This window comes from Pelecanus crispus, chromosome 9, assembly GCF_030463565.1.
Source record: "Pelecanus crispus isolate bPelCri1 chromosome 9, bPelCri1.pri, whole genome shotgun sequence".
NCBI lineage: Eukaryota > Metazoa > Chordata > Aves > Pelecaniformes > Pelecanidae > Pelecanus > Pelecanus crispus.
Genome location: NC_134651.1, coordinates 31508135 through 31526729, shown reverse-complemented (window position 1 = coordinate 31526729; position 18595 = coordinate 31508135). Strand labels below are relative to the sequence as shown.

Genomic DNA, 18595 nt, shown 5'->3' with positions numbered 1-18595 from the left:
TGCTCTCCTCCTTGCTCCCCCTGCAGCCTGCAAGGCACAGACGTGGTGATTGCCATCTTCATCATCGTGGCCATGTCCTTTGTGCCGGCCAGCTTTGTGGTGTTCCTGGTGGCTGAAAAGGCCACTAAGGCCAAACACCTGCAGTTTGTGAGTGGCTGTGACCCCGTCATCTACTGGTTGGCCAACTATGTGTGGGACATGGTGAGCAGGGCATGTGGCCCCATTGGCTGAGCCCCCAGGGCCGGATGGGTGGGTGGGCAGTCACAGAAGTTTCTGTCTTCTCCAGCTGAACTACCTGGTGCCGGCCACGTGCTGCATCATCATCCTGTTTGTTTTCGACCTCCCGGCATACACCTCTCCCACCAACTTCCCTGCTGTCCTTTCCCTCTTCCTGCTCTATGGGTATGTTGCTCAGAGGGGTGGTCAGGATGCACTGCTGGGTCCCTCCAATGCCCTGTCTGCACTGTAGCTATGTGGGCAGGATCTGGCCTCGGGGCTGCCCATCTGGCTGATGTTCTGCAGCTCTTGTAGGTGGTGGGCTGCAAGGACTGGGGTGGGAGAGCCTGGGGAGGACAGGGCTGGGAGATGGGTGATCCCAAGGCTCGATGGTTGGTGCTGCCCAGTCCCTCTCCTGCCGCACTGACATGTGCTCCTGCTTGCTCACCTTCCCAGCTGGTCCATCACCCCTATCATGTACCCTGCTTCCTTCTGGTTCGAGGTGCCCAGCTCCGCCTATGTCTTTCTCATCGTCATCAACCTCTTCATCGGCATCACAGCCACCGTCGCCACGTTCCTGCTGCAGCTCTTTGAGCACGACAAGGTACGGGATTCACAGCTCTGCCTGGACCATCGGGTCGTGGGACAGCTCAGGCTGGGAGGGACCTCAGGAGGTCTCTGCTCCAAACTCCTGCTCCCAGCAGGGTCAGCTATGAGACCTGACTGGGCTGTATCTTGGCAGGGATCCTGATCCTACCACGCACTCACAGTCCTCAGGGGTTTCTGATGATCATGTCCTCTCTGCCTATTCCCCACAGGATCTGAAGGTGGTGAACAGCTACCTGAAGAGCTGCTTCCTTGTATTCCCTAACTATAACCTGGGCCATGGCTTGATGGAGATGGCCTACAATGAGTACATCAATGAATACTACGCCAAGATCGGTATGGCCTCTTGTTCCCTCCTTCCCTTGCTCCAGGGCATGTGGGGCTGCGGGGGACCATGGTGCTGGCACATCCCCTCCACCTGCCCTGTGGGGCTTCCCAAGGCCCAGAGCAACCTGGAACAAAAAGCCAGGGGATGTGAACTAGACTGGGGCACAGGAAGAGACATGGTTGAGGGTCAGCCATGGTGTGGCGCCAGCGATGCTGAAAATGGTTCCTTGGGCCACCCTGAATACCATTCCCATGGGGAGAAGAGGTTGTGAGCTCTGGCAGAGTTGTGCGTTTCTGCTGCTGTTGCACACTGCCTGCGGTGGGGCCATGGTGAGCCATGGTGGAGCCATGATGGGGCTATGGTGGGGCCAAGCTGTGATATGAGGGATGGGGACTGCAAGGGCTCTTTCCTTCCAGACATGGTCTCTTGCTTGCAGGGCTGCGCTGCCCAGCCAAAATGAGCCTTTTCCTACTTGCAGCTTCAGCTTGGACTCAAAAAGCTCTTGCTACTCTCTGCTTCTCAGGCAGCTTCCATATATAACCCAGGTGCTGCTGGCATCATGAGGGGCAATTTTGGGGCAGGATCTGACAAACCCATCCAATACCCACTCTCAATTGCGTGGATTTATCCTACTGAGGCTGAAAAGTTGCAAGATGATTTCAACAGCATACATGCTATGAATGGAAAGCCTTGTTGTGACCAGGCCTCGTGCCAGCAGCACTGACCTGCCCAGGCAGCTGCAGCAGGGGAGGGGACACAGAAGCAGGACAGTGACGTTGTCACAGGCCAGCTCAAAACATACAACCAGGTTGTCCCCACCGGAGGGTGTCCCCAGCCACTGTCTCCTTTTCCTCCCACTCAGGGCAGTTTGATAAAATGAAATCGCCCTTCGAATGGGACATCGTGACGCGGGGGCTTGTTGCCATGACTATCGAAGGCTTTGTCGGCTTCTTCATCACCATCATGTGCCAGTACAACTTCTTCAGGAAGCCCCAGTGAGTGCAGCCGGGGAGTGGGGGGCAGGCTAATGGGGGTTGGCAGTAGGGAAAAGCTTTGCCGTCAGGACCCCTTAGCTCAAGGCTGCCCCTCCAGTGGGTGTGAGCTGGTGAGCTGCCCATCCCAGCAGGCATGCGGGCAGGGAGCCCCAATGCCTGCATCCTCACCCTGCCCTGTGCGCCTTCCTGCAGGCGGCTGCCTGTCTCCACCAAACCCATTGAGGATGACATTGATGTGGCCAACGAGCGGCACCGTGTCCTGCGCGGTGATGCCGACAACGACATGCTGAAGATCGAAAACCTCACGAAGGTGCAGCAGTGGGGCGGCAGCGGTGGGGGATGCGCTGGGGCTGCAAGGAGACACCTCAGAGCCGTCCCATCCAAAGGACGTGGGTCAGGGCTAGGGGTCTGGGTGTGCCTCCTGGTGGGCTGAGCCCCCATCCCCTGCCCCACCAGGTGTACAAGTCCCGCAAGATCGGGCGCATTCTGGCCGTGGATCGGCTGTGCGTGGGTGTGCGGCCTGGGGAGTGCTTCGGGCTTCTGGGTGTCAATGGCGCAGGCAAGACAACCACCTTCAAGATGCTGACAGGGGACGAGAGCACCACAGGCGGAGAGGCCTTCATTAACGGGCACAGGTCGGGGGACACGGGCTGGGTGGGAGGTGGGGACTGCCTGCTGTCCTGGGGATGGGACAGGGTCTGCTTGGGGGTCTCCCAGGATGAAGCAGTGTGAGTCTGCGTGTGACTCTGTGGGACTCTGCGGGACTCTGCAGCCCTGTGTCCTGCTGGGCTGACCATCTGGGGGGTGGTGACTGACACTGGCTCTTGGCCAAGGCTGCCCATTGTGGGTTATCTGGTAGAAGATGCTCCAGTATAAAGGCTTGTGAAAGGGGGTGAGCAATGGGGTGCTCCCAAAAAGCAATTCCTTCTCCCTATGGCCCATCCGTCCTCTCCCGCAGCATCCTGAAGGAACTCCTGCAGGTCCAGCAGAGCTTGGGCTACTGCCCCCAGTTTGATGCGCTTTTCGATGAGCTAACAGCCCAGGAGCACCTGGAGCTCTACACCCGCCTGCGTGGCATCCCCTGGAAGGATGAGGAGCGGGTAGGGCTCTGGGTGGGCAATTGCCAGCACCTGAGGGCTGGCACTGTGCCTTGGGGACATTGTCGCCAGCAGGGACTGAGCTGGTGTTGCTGCCCTCATGGCAGTGCCGCCTCAGTGGTACGCCCATGTGGGTGCTAGGACCAGGCACATGCACTCACAGGCCGCCACCAATGCTCGTGGCTGTGCCAGGGGCTGCTGTGGGGCTCTCCTGACTGGCACATTGCTTGTGGTCCCCTTGGCAGCGGGCCCATGCCATGGAGCCCAACTGCTTGCCTGCTGCCTGCTGCCAGCTCTGCCAGCCCTGTGGCCTCGGCAGGGTGATGGCAGCTCCTCATGTCTTGCAGGTGGTCAAGTGGGCACTGAAGAAGCTGGAGTTGACCAAGTACGCCGACAAGCCTGCCAGCACCTACAGCGGAGGCAACAAGAGGAAGCTGTCCACTGCCATTGCACTGATTGGATACCCAGCCTTCATCTTCCTGGTGCGCCCCGGGCTCCAGCACCCTGCCCATGGGGTCCTCCCACCCACTGTGTCCCTAGGGCTGGTGCCGGGATAGGGCAGAGAAATGACCCTGGGTGGGAGCTGCCTGGCCCTGGCTCCACCATGAGTATCCTGGGGTGTGGGATGGTGTCCTGAGCTGGGCTCAGGACAGGAAGGGGGTGGTGGGGTACCCCAGGGGCTGATGTGTCTGAGGGTGCCGTCTGTCCCCCAGGATGAGCCCACCACAGGGATGGACCCCAAGGCACGGCGTTTCCTCTGGAACCTCATCCTGGATGTCATCAAAACTGGTCGCTCCGTGGTGCTAACATCTCACAGGTCTGCGGCGCGCTTTCTGGCTGCGCCTCTGATGTCTCCAGGCACCTGGGGTGCTGCGTGGGTGGGAGGGGGCTCTTTGGTCCCCAGGGGATGGCATTTGGCAGGGTCACAGGGAGCAGAAGGAGCCCAGAATACCCTCTACTGCCTTCCCATCCCTGGTGGTGGGGCCACGGCACCTGGGTGATAGCTTGCGGAGCTCAGCTCCCCACCTGCCCCAGCTGCAGCCACTAGCACTGTCCCCCCATGCCACCCTGCTGAAGCCTGCCTTGTCTCCCCAGCATGGAGGAGTGTGAGGCGCTCTGCACCCGCCTGGCCATCATGGTGAATGGACGGCTCAAGTGTCTCGGCAGCATCCAGCACCTGAAGAACCGGTAAGAGCCTGGTGGGGGTCCAGCACCCCGTGTGCGCTGCGGGGCGGGAAGGGGCTGGGCCCCCATGGCAGGGTGACAGTGTGGTACCCACAGCAAGGTGTAAGTCCTTTGTGTGGGTGCTGCTTTGGAGGGCGGGCAGGGGATGGGCTTGCTTGGGTGGGTGCAGCAGCTGCTGGAGAGCATCATTCCCTTCCGTGGGGTCAGTCCTTCCCCGCAGAGGTGCAGGCTGTGGGGCAGGTCCTCATGGGGTCCCTTGTCCCCGTGCAGGTTCGGAGATGGCTACATGATCACAGTGCGCACGAAGTCCAGCCTTAATGTCAAGGAGGTGGTGAGGTTCTTCAACCGCAACTTCCCTGAGGCTGTCCTCAAGGTGAGCTCCCTGCGGTAGCAGTGGCATCCCCTGCCAGCCCCCACGTCAGGGTGCAAGCAGCCTTCATCCCCCAAGGGACACCTCTGTGGAACCCCCCTGCGGGGTGACAGGAGGGGGTCTGGGAGTGAGAGCTTGTGTGTCACATCCCTGTCCCCTGCAGGAGCGGCACCACACCAAGGCCCAGTACCAGCTGAAGTCGGACCAGATCTCTCTGGCGCAGGTCTTTAGCAAGATGGAGCAGGTCGTGGATGTTCTGGGCATCGAAGACTACTCCGTCAGCCAGACCACATTGGACAACGTGAGACCGGGGACAGTGTGGGCAGCTGGATGCTTGTCCCCAGGGAGGGTGGCTGTGCTGGGGGTGGGTGGCTGTGCCAAAGTGCCTGGCAGAAACCACCTTTGGGACGGGAGGTGGAGCTAGGTGGGGGGCACAGTGGCAGCCACGGCCTGATGGAGTGCACTGGGGCCCGTCTCCAGCGGCACAGATGGCCAGTGAGGGGCAGTCAGGGGGTGAAGGTGCTCGCAGGGGTTCCTCACAGCCTCCTGCCCCTTCCCCCCCAGGTGTTTGTGAATTTTGCCAAGAAGCAAAGTGACAACTTGGAGCAGCAGGAGACGAGCCCCAGCTGTGCCCTGCAGTCGCCCCTGGAGCGCGTGCTGAGCCTGCTGCGCCCCCGGGCTGCCCCCACGGAGCTACGGGCCCTCGTGGTGGAAGAGCAGGAGGACCTGGAGACTGACGATGAAGGCCTCATCAGCTTTGAAGAGGAGAGGGTGAGAGGTTGTCCCCACATCTGACTGTCCCTGGTTCCAGCTGTGTCCCTGCCACGGGGCACTGGGGCTGGGTGCTGTGGCACTGGGTCTCATCCAGGGAAGGGGACGCAGTGGAGCCAGGGATGGATCAGAGGACTCTCTGGGAGGGGCAGCTGCTTCCCCTCCAGGCCGGATCCTGGCCCCAGCAGCACTGGGTGTGCTGGGCAGAGTGGGCAGCCCCTGCCCAGCCCAGCCCCTGAGCCCTGCCCATCTCTGTGCCCACAGGCTCAGCTCTCGTTCAACACGGACACGCTGTGCTGAGACCCCAGGGGCAGCCACATCCCCTGGCTGTGAAGCCACTGAACCCTTTTGGCCTCTCCCCTCCCTTCACCCCGTTGAGTGGAGCTGCCGCAGCCGGAGGCATGTGCCAGGGTGGACATGGTGGGTATGGCACCAGCCTGGATGGACCTTGCGAGCCACCGCCCACCAGATGGCTTTGTCCCCTTCAGCTCTGGGGCAGTGTCATTGTGTGGTGCCAGGGGCCACCATCCTCAGCTGGCTTGCCCAGCCAGCGTGTGCAAACAGACAGAGACTGCAAAGAGAAGAATATGGCTTGGCACCAGTGCTGCCAGCCCCACATGCTCTGTGGCAGGGCTGAGGCCTGTGAGCGGTGCCTTCAGTTGGGGACCCAAGTTGCACCCACCCTGGGGACCCCTGGCTGCGGGGACGCCCCCCCCCTCCCCTCCTGAGCACCGGCACCATCCCAGGCCTGTCCCTGGCAGGGCCAGAGGACGGGCGGCTGCTTTTGCCTTGTTTCCATGACCCCTGGCTTGGCATTTGCCCTTGGCACTGTGGGGGGCTTGGGGTACAGTGCCACGGGGGCTGGAGCTCTGGTGCTTCACCCACAATTGATTTCTGTCACTGACAGGATGTCACCGGCAACCTCCAGCCTGCCCGAGACAGGGGCCTCAGCCCCGCTGGTGCATCCTGCCCACCCAGACTGGGGCTTGCCCCAGAGGGGCACGCGGTGGGGCAGAGGGATATTTCACAGGGTATTTCACATGCTGGCACCAGCTGTTTCTCCCCTCTGCCCCAACCACGTCCCTCCTCCCAGAGCCCCTCACCCTGCCTCCTGCCTGACCTCGCTGCCTGCTTCCCCTACCACAGGGCAGTGCTGCAGCTGTGCCACCTTTCTACTCTGTCCCCCTCCTTTTCCCCCTTGTCATGGCACTCATTGGTCAGCGTCCAGCCCTGTACAGGAGCCACCTGCACTTGTTTCTTATTGTTGGGTCACTGGTGGTACTGGGGAGGGGTTGCTGCACCTCAGGATGGCTTTTGAAGCTGAGAGTGGGATGGCCTTGAGCTACGAAGACAAGACGACAGTCCGGCTGGGCGCTGGTGCAGCCTGAGAGTGGTGTCCAGGTTGGTGGGGAGGGCAGGATGGACTGAGGCAATGGGGCTGGCGGCGTCACTGGGGCTGGCAACAGGCACTTCCATGACCAGCAGTGCCCCTCCTTTCTGCAGAGGGGCCTGCTGCCTTGTCACTCACAGGGGCCATGCCTGGCACCTGCAGCCTGGCAGCACCCCCCAGCCCACAGCCCCCAGCTCTCCAGCAACCCACAGCCCCCTGATGGCAGGCCTGTGATGCTGTCCCCAACCACCCACCCCTGGGTGCCCCAGGCTTTTGCAGCACCTCGGGGTGGCTGTGCAGAGTCCCCCATCCTTCCCAGGGAGCACACAGGGCCGAGCTCCCCCTATGTGCCCCACTGCCCTTTCTGCCTCCCTGGCACGGGATCAGCTGGAGGCCCTGGTCTGGCAACCTGCCCAACTGCAAGCGGGCAGCACTAGGCATCCCAGCTCACTGCCATGGGGCAGCACACTGCATGGGGAGGCAGATTGGGGCCAGCCCTGGCCTCACTTGAGGGCACAGGAACAGGGGCAGACCCAGGTGGCAGTTGACCCTCCGCTGTCCCTGTGCCACCCTGGTCTCACCAGTCTTGTATGCCACCTGCTACAGATTGTGATACAATATACAGTATTTTCAATAGGGGAAAAAGTGTGTGTGTGTGTTGGGGGGGGAGATAAGCTCTATTTTCAGATTTTTCAGAACATATTTTTTTTAATGGCATACTGGTAACTGGCTGGTGCTGGGGTGGGTTGGATGGCACGGGTGGGCAGCCCCCACCTGGGATGCCCCCTGTTCCCTTGCTGGGCATTATCTGCCTTCCTAGGTGGGTGCTGGGAGACAAGCCAGCTTGGGGTTAGCCCTTTTGTCACCAGGGAGAGAGGAGATAGTGTCACCTTTGGGTCCCAGCTGTGACCTCAGTGATGGCACCCTCGGGGCACCCCAGGGTGGGCATAGTGCCATGCTCTGGCCAGGGCTTTGTCCTCACCCCACACCTGCCCCACTGCCCTACTGCTCAGGGCTCTGGGAGGGCACTGGCACCACCCTCCCCCCCAGCCCTCCCCTCCATAGAGCTGCCCCTGCTTGTTGCCATGTCACCATGCCCTGTGGCTTTTTCTGGTCAATAGAGATGCTTTTGTGCCCCCAGCACGGTGTGCCCAAGGTGTGCTTGCCAGCACAGCCTGGGTGGCCACAGTGGCCTCCCTACCCTAGGCTCAGGGCTGCCCCAGGTGCAAACCTGCTGGGGGCACCCCAAGGGTGGCAGTGGTGTGGGAGGGCATGACACCAGGGCAGGGGTGGCCACTGCCTTAACACTATTTGCTTCATTTAGTTTGGCCCTGCTTCCCAGCTCACCTCCCTCTGCACGTCCTTGGCCACCAGCTGTGGGCACAGTGCTGGTGCCACGCATGGCCCCAGGCATGGGGCAGCCTGAGGGGTGGGGATGCCCTTAGAGGAGCCTGTACATTGCAAGCAAACGAAACAAAAAAGATGAAATGTGAAAATAATGATTGTTTTAAATAAAAAATAATAACTGGAGCCAGCAAGGCTCTGTGGTTATTGGTGGGCAGGAGTGCCAGGGCTGCATGCCCGGGGAGGGACTAGGCTGGGCGAGGGTTGAGGAGGGGGCTCATGGTGCCCCAAGGTGGAGGTGCAGGAGCCTGCCATGGGCAAAGTGAGCTGGGCACAACACAGAGCTGTACCCAGCACTTGGCATCTTCCAGTGTGGGTGCCCTGGAGGGCACGGGCAGCACACAGGCAGGGTGCCCAGGCAGGAGCTGCCACAGCTGGCAATGCTGTGAGCTGCCCTTGCTGGACCAAGGCAAGCAGCAGCAGTGGTGGCTGGGGCCCCACAGCAGGGTGTCCCCGGCTGTGCCATGGGGCCAGGTGTGGGTGGGAGCAGGTGCACCCCAGGGAAGAACGTGGGCTGGGAGGGGCCGTGGCTCCAGCACAGTCACTGGAGCACAGCCACCACTCAGCCAGCAGCCACCACCCAGCCAGCAGCCACCACCCAGCATGGCTGAGAAAGCCCAAATCCAGCTCTTTGTCAAGGTGAGGAGGATCATGGGGGCCTGGGGTGTCCCAGGCCGGTGGGCATCTCTGGCATTCACCCCTGGCATTGCTGGGCTGGGGTGGCCTGGCTGCCCCTGCCCACCACAGTGCCCAGATGTGGGTCCCTGGGGAGGCAGTGGGCAGGCAGTGTGCAGCTCCGGGCTCTTCTCCAGGGCACCGCACACTGCTGCCTGCCCTGCGGGCATGGGCGGCCTGCGGGTGCTCAGCATGGGGTGTTGGACTGTGGTGCCCCCCCGCCCCCCCCCCCCAAACCAGGACCCCGGCCCAGCAGCCCGGCCACTATAGCATCTGCCTGCCTGCACCTTCCAGGCCATTCCCAGCCACTGCCTGGCTGGGGCAGTTTGTCTGGCTGCACAGGGCAGGACAGGGCCCACCTCGGATCATGCCTGGGGGTGACTGGGCCACCAGCATTGCCATCACCTTCCTCCAGCACAGTCCCTGCCGCACTGGGCTGTCCCCTGCCACAGCTGCCCCTGGTGCCACAGTGGTTCCTGCCCCTAAGCCCCCGCCCATTCTGCACTGCCAGGCTAGGGCAGCCTGGGGCCACCCTGGTCCCCTGGGGGTGCCAGGGCGAGCAGCCCCTGTGCTGCGCAAGCTGCTCTGAGGTGGGGCAGAGAGGCCCCAGAGGCAGGCAGGGGCCAGGGTCTAGCGCCGTGCCTGGTATAGCAGGTGCCACAGGCTGCCAGTGCTGCCCACTGGCCTGCAGCCAGCCCGGGCTTGGCCACGGGAGTGGCACATGCCGTTGCCACCCTCACCCTGCACCCACCAGGGCTGCCTGGCCAGTTCAGCCCCTGCTGTGGCCATGCCAGGGCAAAGGGGCAGCAGGGCTCTCCCACTCAGCCCGCACGCGAGGATGGGGAGAGTGTGGGCCACTGCCCCTTCTACCAGTGACTCTTCATGGTGCTGCTGCTCAAAGGGGTGCCCTTCACCCTCACCACCATGGGATGTGAAGAGGTGAGTCATGCCCCCCTACTCACCATGGGGCCATGGGGGTTGCCAGCCATGGGGTCAGGACCATGAGTGGGCTGGGACAGCCTTGCCCTGGTACATTGATGGGAAGCTGGTAGGTCCCCAACACCTTGGGAATGGGCGTGAAGGGTGGGCACTGTGGGATGCATGGAGCCTGTTGTACCCCCCCAGCTGCCCACTGCTGCCTGAGGGAGGTCAGTGGACATTTTCCAGGGCAGAGCTGCCATGGGCACAAATTGAGGCAGGAGCAGCCTTGGAGGCACCACCTCGTCCTTTTGCCCAGGACACGTGTGCATACAAACACACACAAAAACACACACACACACGTGCGCGATGTGTGGGCATCAGCATCTGTTCCCATCTCCCACAGGGCACTGGACATACTGAAGGACTTCGCACCAGGCACCCAGCTGCCTGTTTTGCTCTACAATGGCGAGCCCAAGACTGACACTGTCACCATCGAGGACTTCCTGGAGGACACTCTGGGCGCCCCCATGTCAGTGGCCAGTGCTGCCCCAAGAGGGGGCAAGGGGCCAAAGAGGGGCAGGACAGGCTGAGGCAGGGGGGTGGGCAGGCAGCATATGAGCCTGCCAGCCCCTCTTCTCCTTCCTCAGCTGTGCCTACAACACTGCAGGTTCCCCAGCCTGATCCCATGGTACAGGGAGTCAAGACTGGCTGGGAATGACATCTTCCACAAGTTCTCCACCTTCATCAAGAATCCGGTGCCTGCCCAGGATGAGGGTGAGGAGCTGGGTGGGGGGACACCCCATGCAACTTCTCAGGTGCCACCACCTCGAAGCCCAGTCAGGTCACTCTGAGCCTTTCCAGCCCTCCTCTGCCCCAGGCCACAGCTGAGTCTCTCCAGGCACTGCCTCTCCCCATGCAGTTCAGTGTGGCCATGCCAGGGCTCTCTTGGTGGGGCAGGGGCAGGTGCCAGCCTGGGCAAGGAGGGAAGAGTGCGGGCAGCAGCTGCCTGGGCACAGGGATGGGCTAGCAGGAGGTGACAGCAGAGCTGCAGGGCCACATGCCCGCAGCGGGGCTGCACCCTGACCCAGCAGTGCTGCTGCCCCCCTGCAGTGCAGCAGCGGAGCCTGCTGCGGGCCCTGCTCAAGCTGGATGAGTACCTGAGTGCCCCTCTGGAGCACGAGCTGGCCCATGACTCCCACCTCCAGGCCTCCCGGCACCACTTCCTCAATGGGGACCAGCTGATGTTAGCTGACTGCAACCTGCTGCCTAAGCTCATTCTCGTTCAGGTGAGCGTGGGCATCCTGGTGCCATGCCCTTCTTCTTGTCCTGGCTTCTCAACGCTGCTGGCCCCATGCTCTCACCTCCCCCTTGGTGCCTGCAGCAACCCCCTGCTCCTTTGCCAACCCCTATATCACCCAGCTGCCCCTCTCCCCATGACCCCTGCCTGGCATGGTGCCTTCCCACAGATCTCACTCCCCTCCGCATCCCCTGCTGGGTGCCACCCCTTGTCTCATGCAGTGCCAGGGATGTGCCCTGGGCCCCTGCCACACTTCCTGGCTGGCTACTGTCTGTGAATACCACCCCCCGGCGACAAGACCTTCCTTGGCACACCACGTGCACAAAGGGCTGGGCAAGGCCTCACCCCGTTTCTGCCCACAGGTTGTGTGCCAGCATTACCACCACTTCAGGATCCCCAAGGACCTGCACGGTGTGTGGCGTTATCTCAATGGCACCAGCGAAACCAAGGAATTCAAATACACCTGCCCCAACAGCGAGGAGATAGTACAAGCCTATCACTCTGTGGTCCGGTCACTGCAGTGAGCCAGGCACATGCCCAGGTGGGTGCAGGCCCAGGGCCGGGCAGCAGGCCAGTGCCTGCCCCAGTCCTGCCACGACCACCACAGTCCTGCCCACATGCACTCAGGAGAGCAAAGAGCATGAGCTGTGCCCCTGGCATCCAAACTCCCCCAGCTGACACCCCTGCCCGTGGTGCCAGCAGCAATCTGCATCGCACTGAGCCCACAAACACATTCTCACCTCTTGTGCCACTCTTGTACCTCTCAGCCTGGCCAGAACCCCCATGACCTGCCCTGCAGTCTCTCAGGCATCAGGATGGGTGGAAGGGGGCCACAGCCACAGGCACTGTCTGTACCAAAGGGGATGCTGAGGGCAAGGGCAGAAGCTGTGGAGGAAAAGCTGCTCAGAGCTGCGGGGCACGGAGAGGGCAGTGCACTGCAGCAGGCATCCCTGCAGCCTCCCTTGCAGGCACACTGTGCCACCCGCCAGGTGAGTGACCCGAGGCAGGGTTGTGCCAGGGCAGCAGGCACCATAGGATGCCTCCAAGTAACTGCACTGGGTGAGGGGAACTGGCAGAGCCCTGGGGATGGAGCCAGGGGGATGCTGTGGGTGGTGGACACAGCCCAGCCCCTATTGCCCTGGGTGAGGGGAGTGGAGGGCACTGTTCCCCCGGAACCTGCCATTAGGAAGCTCTCAGGAGCAGATTTGGAGAGGGATGAGGGTGAAGCGGGGCAAGTCCAAGCCATGTATCAGAGCTCCTGGAAATCAATAAAGGCTTTGCAAGTGAGATAAATGTGAGTTTGGAGTGACCAGCCCCAGCAGCTCCCCTCCCTCACCGGACTTGCACCAGCTTTCCAGTCCTCTCCCAGTGCCCAGCAAGGGCTGGGCCCATTCTCCCAGCTCGCCAAGGACCTGGGGAGGATCTAATCACTCACCCACCAGCCCACTGGCACAAACGTAGCAGGAAAGTGAACTCTTCTGAGCCCCTGACCCTCCAGGTTCAGCTGAAATTGGCCACAGCGTTCCTGAGCAAGGGGAAGGCAGAATGGACCAACACATCCGCGCTGTCCCAGTCCCCAGAGTCTGGCTGGCTAAAACCACCTTTACTGGCAGTAAGTTAAGCACAGGCAATCATTTTGTTACATGGTGATATAAAAGCTATTTAAAAACCCCACCAATTCATGGCAAGCGAGGTAGAGAGGTGACCCCTGCCAGCAAGGAAGAGCTGCAGGGAAAAAAGCCATCACTTTCTGTCCCCCCAGCGACAGCTGAGGATCTGCTGCCCACTCAGGCCTGCCAGGCACTGGCTCCAGCCTTCTGAGTCCTGCTTGCCCCATCCACCTCCCTGGCCACAAGGGGCTCAGAAGGCCCAGGGTGCAGTGAAACCTCCTCCACCAGCCACACATGTGGTTGACAAAGCTCGGGTAGGGCTGTCATTGGGGGATAGGACAGCCCAGGTCAGGAATCCTCAAAATCCACTCCAGACGGTGTCTTCTTGCTAGAAGGAGATGGAAAGAGCATCACAGCCCAAAGCTCCATGCTCTGCCCCCATGCAGCTACAGAGCAGAGTCCACTGATCTCCAGTGCAGCCCAGCCCCAACACTGGGCCTGCGAGCAGCACTTACCTTTTGAAGCCAGGGTTAATGAGAGACTCTCCTGGGATCTTCCTCTTGGCCGGCAAAGCTGAGCCAGCACCCCTGTTTTTCCTGGGGCTGGGGTCTGCCTCGGTCAGAGACAGGCAGGACAGGGATTACAAAAAGGTCAGATAGTTGCTTTGGCAGCTCTGCAAGCTCCTCCATGCCCAGGGTGAGCCTCTAGCAGCCCAGCCTGGCTGGCCCAGCATCCATGGTGGGTGGGGAAGGGCCAAGCCTGGCCTCCTCTCCCAAAGGAGCAGGAAGCCATGGACTTGCCACGGCCCCCAGTCTGGAAGAGCAGCAAAGCCTGACCTCCTCCTGGAGGCTAGTGAGCAACCTGCCTGGCAATGCCTGGCATTTGGCCTGTGCACAGTGCATCCCAGATACCCCAAGAGCCACCATGCTGAGCCCTGGCCCCTTCTATGCTGGGAAGGGCACCAGGACAGCAGGGTGGCTGACAGCAGCCACAGCCAAGGGGACTCATAGTGTCCTGGAGAGCACATAGACACAGGACCAGCAGCCTCCTAGGGAAGAGAAGACAAACAAACAGCGGGACCTGGGGAGGTGCCCCCTGGCAATTGCCTACCTGGCAGGAAGAGCTGCTGGCTCCGGGCAGCATTCTTCTCAGGGCTGCAGGAAGACACCAGCGTCTCCACCACTGCTGAGACAGGAACTGGAGCTAGAGCTTGTGACAACACACCCCAAAGCAGCATGCAGCACTCCAGGCCTCCCCAGGAAGCTCCCTCCCCTCTGCAGCTGAAGTGAGCCACATTCTCCTCCCAGCACTCCCACCCGGGCTGCCACTGCCCCAGGATCTTCCTAGACCCCTTAAATAGAGACCTCTGTAAGGTGACTCCCACACACAGAGATGGTGGTGTGGTGCTGGCCATGGGGACAAGGTTGTGTTTCTGCACAGAAACACAACACTGTGTCCTCTGGGCCCATACAGGATCTCTTCTGCCTGAGGTGGTCAGGTGCAGACCCTGGCCAGCTTTGGGAACTGGCCAGCCCAAACAGGAAAAGGAGAGAGGAGAAACCACCTGGGACAAGGCCAGGGAGGCATAGCCTTCTCCCGTTGCTGGCTGAGCTGGATCACTTGGGGCACCTTTGGGGGGGGGGGGGGGGGGATGATGATACTGCAAAGGTGGCAGGGAGCTGCCTGCTCTCCTCCTGCCTTTACCCGCTTCCAAAACCCCCCACGGACCTTCTAGGCGTCTCTCCAGGCTCTCAACACACCCTGCCAAGCCAAACACCAGTGCCTGGAGCTGGCTCCTCGCCTCCGTGGCAGGCAGCTTGAAGAGATCCAGGGCCGAGCACCGGGCCTCCCCCTGCAGCTGCAGCGTGGCCTTCCCTTCGCCCAGGCTCAGCGAGGCGGTCCCCTGCCCCAGGGCCTCCCTGCACGGGCAAGGCCGAGGTGAGGAGGGCCCTCGGCAGAGGGGCCGGGTCCCCGCGGCCGCGGCACCTACCTGAGCTTCGTGCCGTGTTCCTCCGGCTGGCACCGCTGGGAAGGAGAGGGGATACGTCCCAAAACGGCCTTCCCCGGCCCCCAGCCCCAGCCCAGGGCCAGGCCCGGACCCCACCGCCACCCCGGCCCCGGTACGTACGCAGCCGAGCGGCGGGCGGGTGCCGAGCTCCCCGGCCCAGACTTCCAGCGCGTCGGTCACACTGCGGGAGGCAGCGGCTCAGGCTGTGCCGGGGCCACCCGGCCCCGGCCCCGGCCCCGGCCCCGGCCCCGGCCCCACACTCACAAGACGGTGCGGCTGGGGCCGGGGCCGGGGCCGGGGCCGGGGCCGGGGCAGCAGTAGCAGAGGTACCGACCCGGCCCAGCCCGCAGCAGGTGAAAGGGCCCGGCCGGCTCCGCCATAGCGGCAGCACCGGAAGGGGCGGGTGAGGTCTGCGGGCCCTCCCCGGCACTGGGCCTGCCAGCCTCGCCATGGTCAACTTGGGGTTGCGGCGGGTGGAGGATGGTGTGGCTGCCAAGCACCCGGTGCGCCCTGCCGGGGCCGGGGCCGGGGCCGGGGCCGGGGCCGGGGGACCGCGGTGGGGGCACGGGATGGCGGCGGGGCTGGGGCTGAGGGAGGTGAGGCGGTGGTCACGGGCGGCCGGTGGGGCCGGGGCTCCTCGCTGAGTGTGTCTCCGCAGGCGCTGCAGCAGTACGCGGCCTGCCAGTCCCACGCCTTCGTGAAGGGTATCGGCACCTTCCTGGCAGGTACGGCCTGGCCCGGCTCCCGCCGGTGCCCCCCCGGCTTCCCCCGGGGCTACGGGCAGCGCAGGGGCGGGGGGGGGGGCGGCCCGGCTAGAGGCCGTGGCCGGTAACGGCGCCCGACCCCCCGGTTTCGGCAGGCAGCGGAGCCGCCTTCGCCGTGCAGAAGCTGGTGAACAAGAAGCTGCCGTACAGCCTGCAGTGGAGCCTGCTGCTGGCTGGGGGTGAGTGTCCTGTTTGGCTCTGCCCGTCCCTGCCCATGCCCAGGCAAGCCTGCGCGTAGCAGCAGGAGCAGGGCCGTGTTGCAGGCAGAAGGGCTGTTTGTCCTTTGTGTGGGGGATTTTCTCTCCTAGCTCCTGTCACAGTGGGGGCTCCCAACGGCCCTGGGGGACTCAGAGATGGCTTGCAGGCAGCTGCAGCAGCTCAGAAGCCAGCATGTGCTTTCCCTACCACAGCCCTTAGCAAATGCCCTTGTTGCCGGCACTCTTGGGAGCATCTTGGTCTCTCCAGCTGCAGGGTCCCTGGCCAGCTATGTGGTAACCAGAGCTGAGACGCAGAAATGCTCTGACTTCTGGATTTACCTGGAGACGGGCAAGTCCCCACAGGAGCTCGCTATGGCTGGTAGGGTGTCTCAGCCCGCAGATACGTTTACATCTCTCCCTGCTGCTTTCCCTGGGCTTGTCCTGCTTGGTTCTTCTATGCTGCAACAATTTGCTGTTCCTGCCTCATAATTAAGCTGGTGACTGTTTGGGTCATTGTTAAAATCCCCATATAAGTCTCTGTCGTGGTTTAGCCCCAGCCAGCAACTAAGCACCACGCAGCTGCTCGCTCGCTCCCCCTGCCCTGGTGGGATGGGGGAGAGAATCAGAGGAGTAAGAGTGAGAAAACTTCTGGGTTGAGATAAGAACAGTTTAATAATTGCAATGAAGTAAAATAGTAATGATAATATAATAATAATAATGATAATACAGAAAGCAAGTGATGCACAATGCAATTGCTCACCACCCGCTGACTGAGACCTCACTACCCGCCGACTGATACCCAGACAGTTCCCGAGCAGCAATCGCTCCCCCCAGCCAACTCCCCCCAGTTTATATACTGAGCATGACGTCATATGGTATGGAATAGCCCGTTGGTCAGTTTGGATCAACTATTCTGGCTGTGCCCCCTCCCAGTTTTTCTTGTGTACCTGGCAGAGCATGGGAAGCTGAAAAGTCCTTGACTAGCATAAGCAGTACTTAGCAACAACTAAAATATCAGTGTGTTATCAACATTCTTCTCCTGCTAAATCCAAAACACAGCACTATGCCTGCTACTAGGAAGCAAATTAACTCTATCCCAACCAAAACCAGGACAGTCTCACACTGACACTCCGCAGCTGCGGGATGGGAGCAGGCACCTGGGGTGACAGCAGTGCTAGGGTGGCTGGAGCTCCCTGCCTGGTCTCATGGCTCCCGTGTCCCTCCATGCTCTGGACCCACTGCCTGCGCTGCATGGACCTGAGCAAGGCTGGTGGCATGGGGTGGGAGTGCTCGCTTCTGCCTGCTTTGTGGGTTCACGAGAGCCAGCATGTTTGCTGGGAGAGGAAGAAGAGTGTAGGGGATGGAGGGAGGCAGAAAACCCCTCCACACCTCGGTTGCTCTGTATGGCAGGCAGAGCTGGAGGGGCACCAGGACAGCCGCTGCTGGGCAGCTCCCACAGCTGTTTGCTGCTTTCTCTCACTGGTACCTTGAGCTCCCAAAGCTGGGCCTAGCTGAAGAGGCTTTAAATGCTTCACCAGGGCTCTGTGGTTCTCTGCCCACCCCTGGTAAACACGCTGGGATAGTCAGCAGTCCAGGGAGTTTGTTCTTTCTGTTGCAGAAAGTCTGCCCAGCCCAGAGGACAGAGAGAGTGCAGCACCACTGGTGAGGAGGAACAAGTACGGGGACGTTGTGGAGTAGCCAGCAGAGCACAGTGCACCATGCCTTGTGTCCTGCTTCACCCCTTCCAGCCTGCCCAGCCTGCCTGTGCCTGTGCTGCCTGTGAGATTGGTGGGCTCTGTGGCACTGCCCAGGAGCTTGGATGAGTCAATGCTGCAGTGAGTGCGTGGTGGAGGCACTGTAGGGATCGCTGCCTCCCAGGTAGCCTCTGAACATTGCACATGGGGAGTACAATAAAAGTCGAGAGCTGAAAATGCACATTGTGGACAAAGCAAAGCCTGGTGGTGGGACAGGAGGAGCTGGGGTGCAGGTGGTAAATATCACCCTGAGGCAGCCCCTGCAGTAAATGTTGGAGCAGAGAGCTCTGGTCCCTCTGAGGCCATGGCACCCACAATCCGACAGCACAGGACTGTGAAGTGACTGCAGGCGTAGATGGGTCTGGCCTAAGCTGTGAGGGAGAAGAGCTGTTCCTGTGTGCTCTCTCTTTCTTGAGCCTGGCCAGTCACAGTGTCCTGGCCCCTGTAGCAGCAAGGCTTTTCTCTCCTGCCCGAATGGGGCTGAGCTGAGCCCTTCAGCTGCATGGCCTCTGGGGGTGTCCTCTCTGCCCCTGCAAAGGGGGTGCACAGGTGCCCAGAGCCTCTCTGTGTGGTGTCCGCCTTGCTCTTGGGGCATGTCACCCAGCCAGTCCCAGACTCTATCCAGATCCATAACCACCTGGCAAGGGAATGGTACTGTCTCAAATCCCATGCATCCAGAGAGGCAGGTGAGAAGATTAAGAAGCCTCTTGTACTTAATTTTTTTCCTCATAGCAAACTCAAAGTCATGACTAGGGCAAACTGGCTGCTCTTGGTGGATATCCAGCTCTGATTCCTTTGCAGCTGAATTTCTTAGAAGGGGAAACCCAGCCTGTGTTCTGGAAGCTAGCTGGTTTCTTAGAGCAGAGCAGCAGCATTTCAGCTTCAGACCAGAAATGCCTCCTTCCATGTCACTGCTGGAGACAGTCCCTGAGCCTTGCCATGGGAGCGAGTCCCTATGCTGGGAAGATGAGGGGCCCTGGGAGGAAACTGGGTTTGGGGGCTCAGAA

The 18595-nt window shown here is 61.4% G+C and overlaps 4 protein-coding genes across 4 annotated transcripts in view; 3 read left to right on the top strand and 1 right to left on the bottom strand.

Annotated features, from left to right (window-relative positions):
- ABCA2 (ATP binding cassette subfamily A member 2) overlaps window positions 1-5868 on the top strand; it is a 33402-nt gene extending 27534 nt beyond the window's left edge. The window contains exons 36-50 of the mRNA XM_075716902.1: window positions 27-201; window positions 287-402; window positions 673-820; window positions 1035-1158; window positions 2013-2145; window positions 2338-2455; window positions 2602-2780; window positions 3104-3245; window positions 3590-3724; window positions 3956-4059; window positions 4338-4430; window positions 4698-4800; window positions 4961-5098; window positions 5362-5568; window positions 5833-5868. Of these exons, the coding sequence (XP_075573017.1) occupies window positions 27-201; window positions 287-402; window positions 673-820; window positions 1035-1158; window positions 2013-2145; window positions 2338-2455; window positions 2602-2780; window positions 3104-3245; window positions 3590-3724; window positions 3956-4059; window positions 4338-4430; window positions 4698-4800; window positions 4961-5098; window positions 5362-5568; window positions 5833-5868 (1951 nt within the window). The remainder of the gene's footprint in view (window positions 1-26; window positions 202-286; window positions 403-672; window positions 821-1034; window positions 1159-2012; window positions 2146-2337; window positions 2456-2601; window positions 2781-3103; window positions 3246-3589; window positions 3725-3955; window positions 4060-4337; window positions 4431-4697; window positions 4801-4960; window positions 5099-5361; window positions 5569-5832) is intronic.
- A 3097-nt stretch (window positions 5869-8965) lies between these two features.
- On the top strand, window positions 8966-11779 carry CLIC3 (chloride intracellular channel 3). The gene is given in 6 exon segments (XM_075716730.1): window positions 8966-9001; window positions 9863-9968; window positions 10340-10487; window positions 10626-10732; window positions 11069-11244; window positions 11618-11779. Coding segments are annotated over 6 exon segments (735 nt in total).
- A 1064-nt stretch (window positions 11780-12843) lies between these two features.
- Window positions 12844-15253, bottom strand: PAXX (PAXX non-homologous end joining factor). The gene is made up of 7 exons (XM_075716592.1): window positions 15138-15253; window positions 14994-15054; window positions 14856-14890; window positions 14594-14784; window positions 13976-14050; window positions 13381-13474; window positions 12844-13253 (listed from the first exon to the last, which is right to left on the bottom strand). Exons 1-7 carry the CDS (start codon window positions 15251-15253, stop codon window positions 13214-13216), a joined length of 612 nt encoding a protein of 203 aa, XP_075572707.1. The 3' UTR covers window positions 12844-13213.
- A 69-nt stretch (window positions 15254-15322) lies between these two features.
- On the top strand, window positions 15323-17769 carry TMEM141 (transmembrane protein 141). Its single transcript, XM_075716593.1, has 5 exons — window positions 15323-15376; window positions 15532-15598; window positions 15733-15816; window positions 16103-16238; window positions 17457-17769. Exons 1-5 carry the CDS (start codon window positions 15323-15325, stop codon window positions 17530-17532), a joined length of 417 nt encoding a protein of 138 aa, XP_075572708.1. The 3' UTR covers window positions 17533-17769.
- The last annotated feature ends 826 nt before the right edge of the window (window positions 17770-18595 follow it).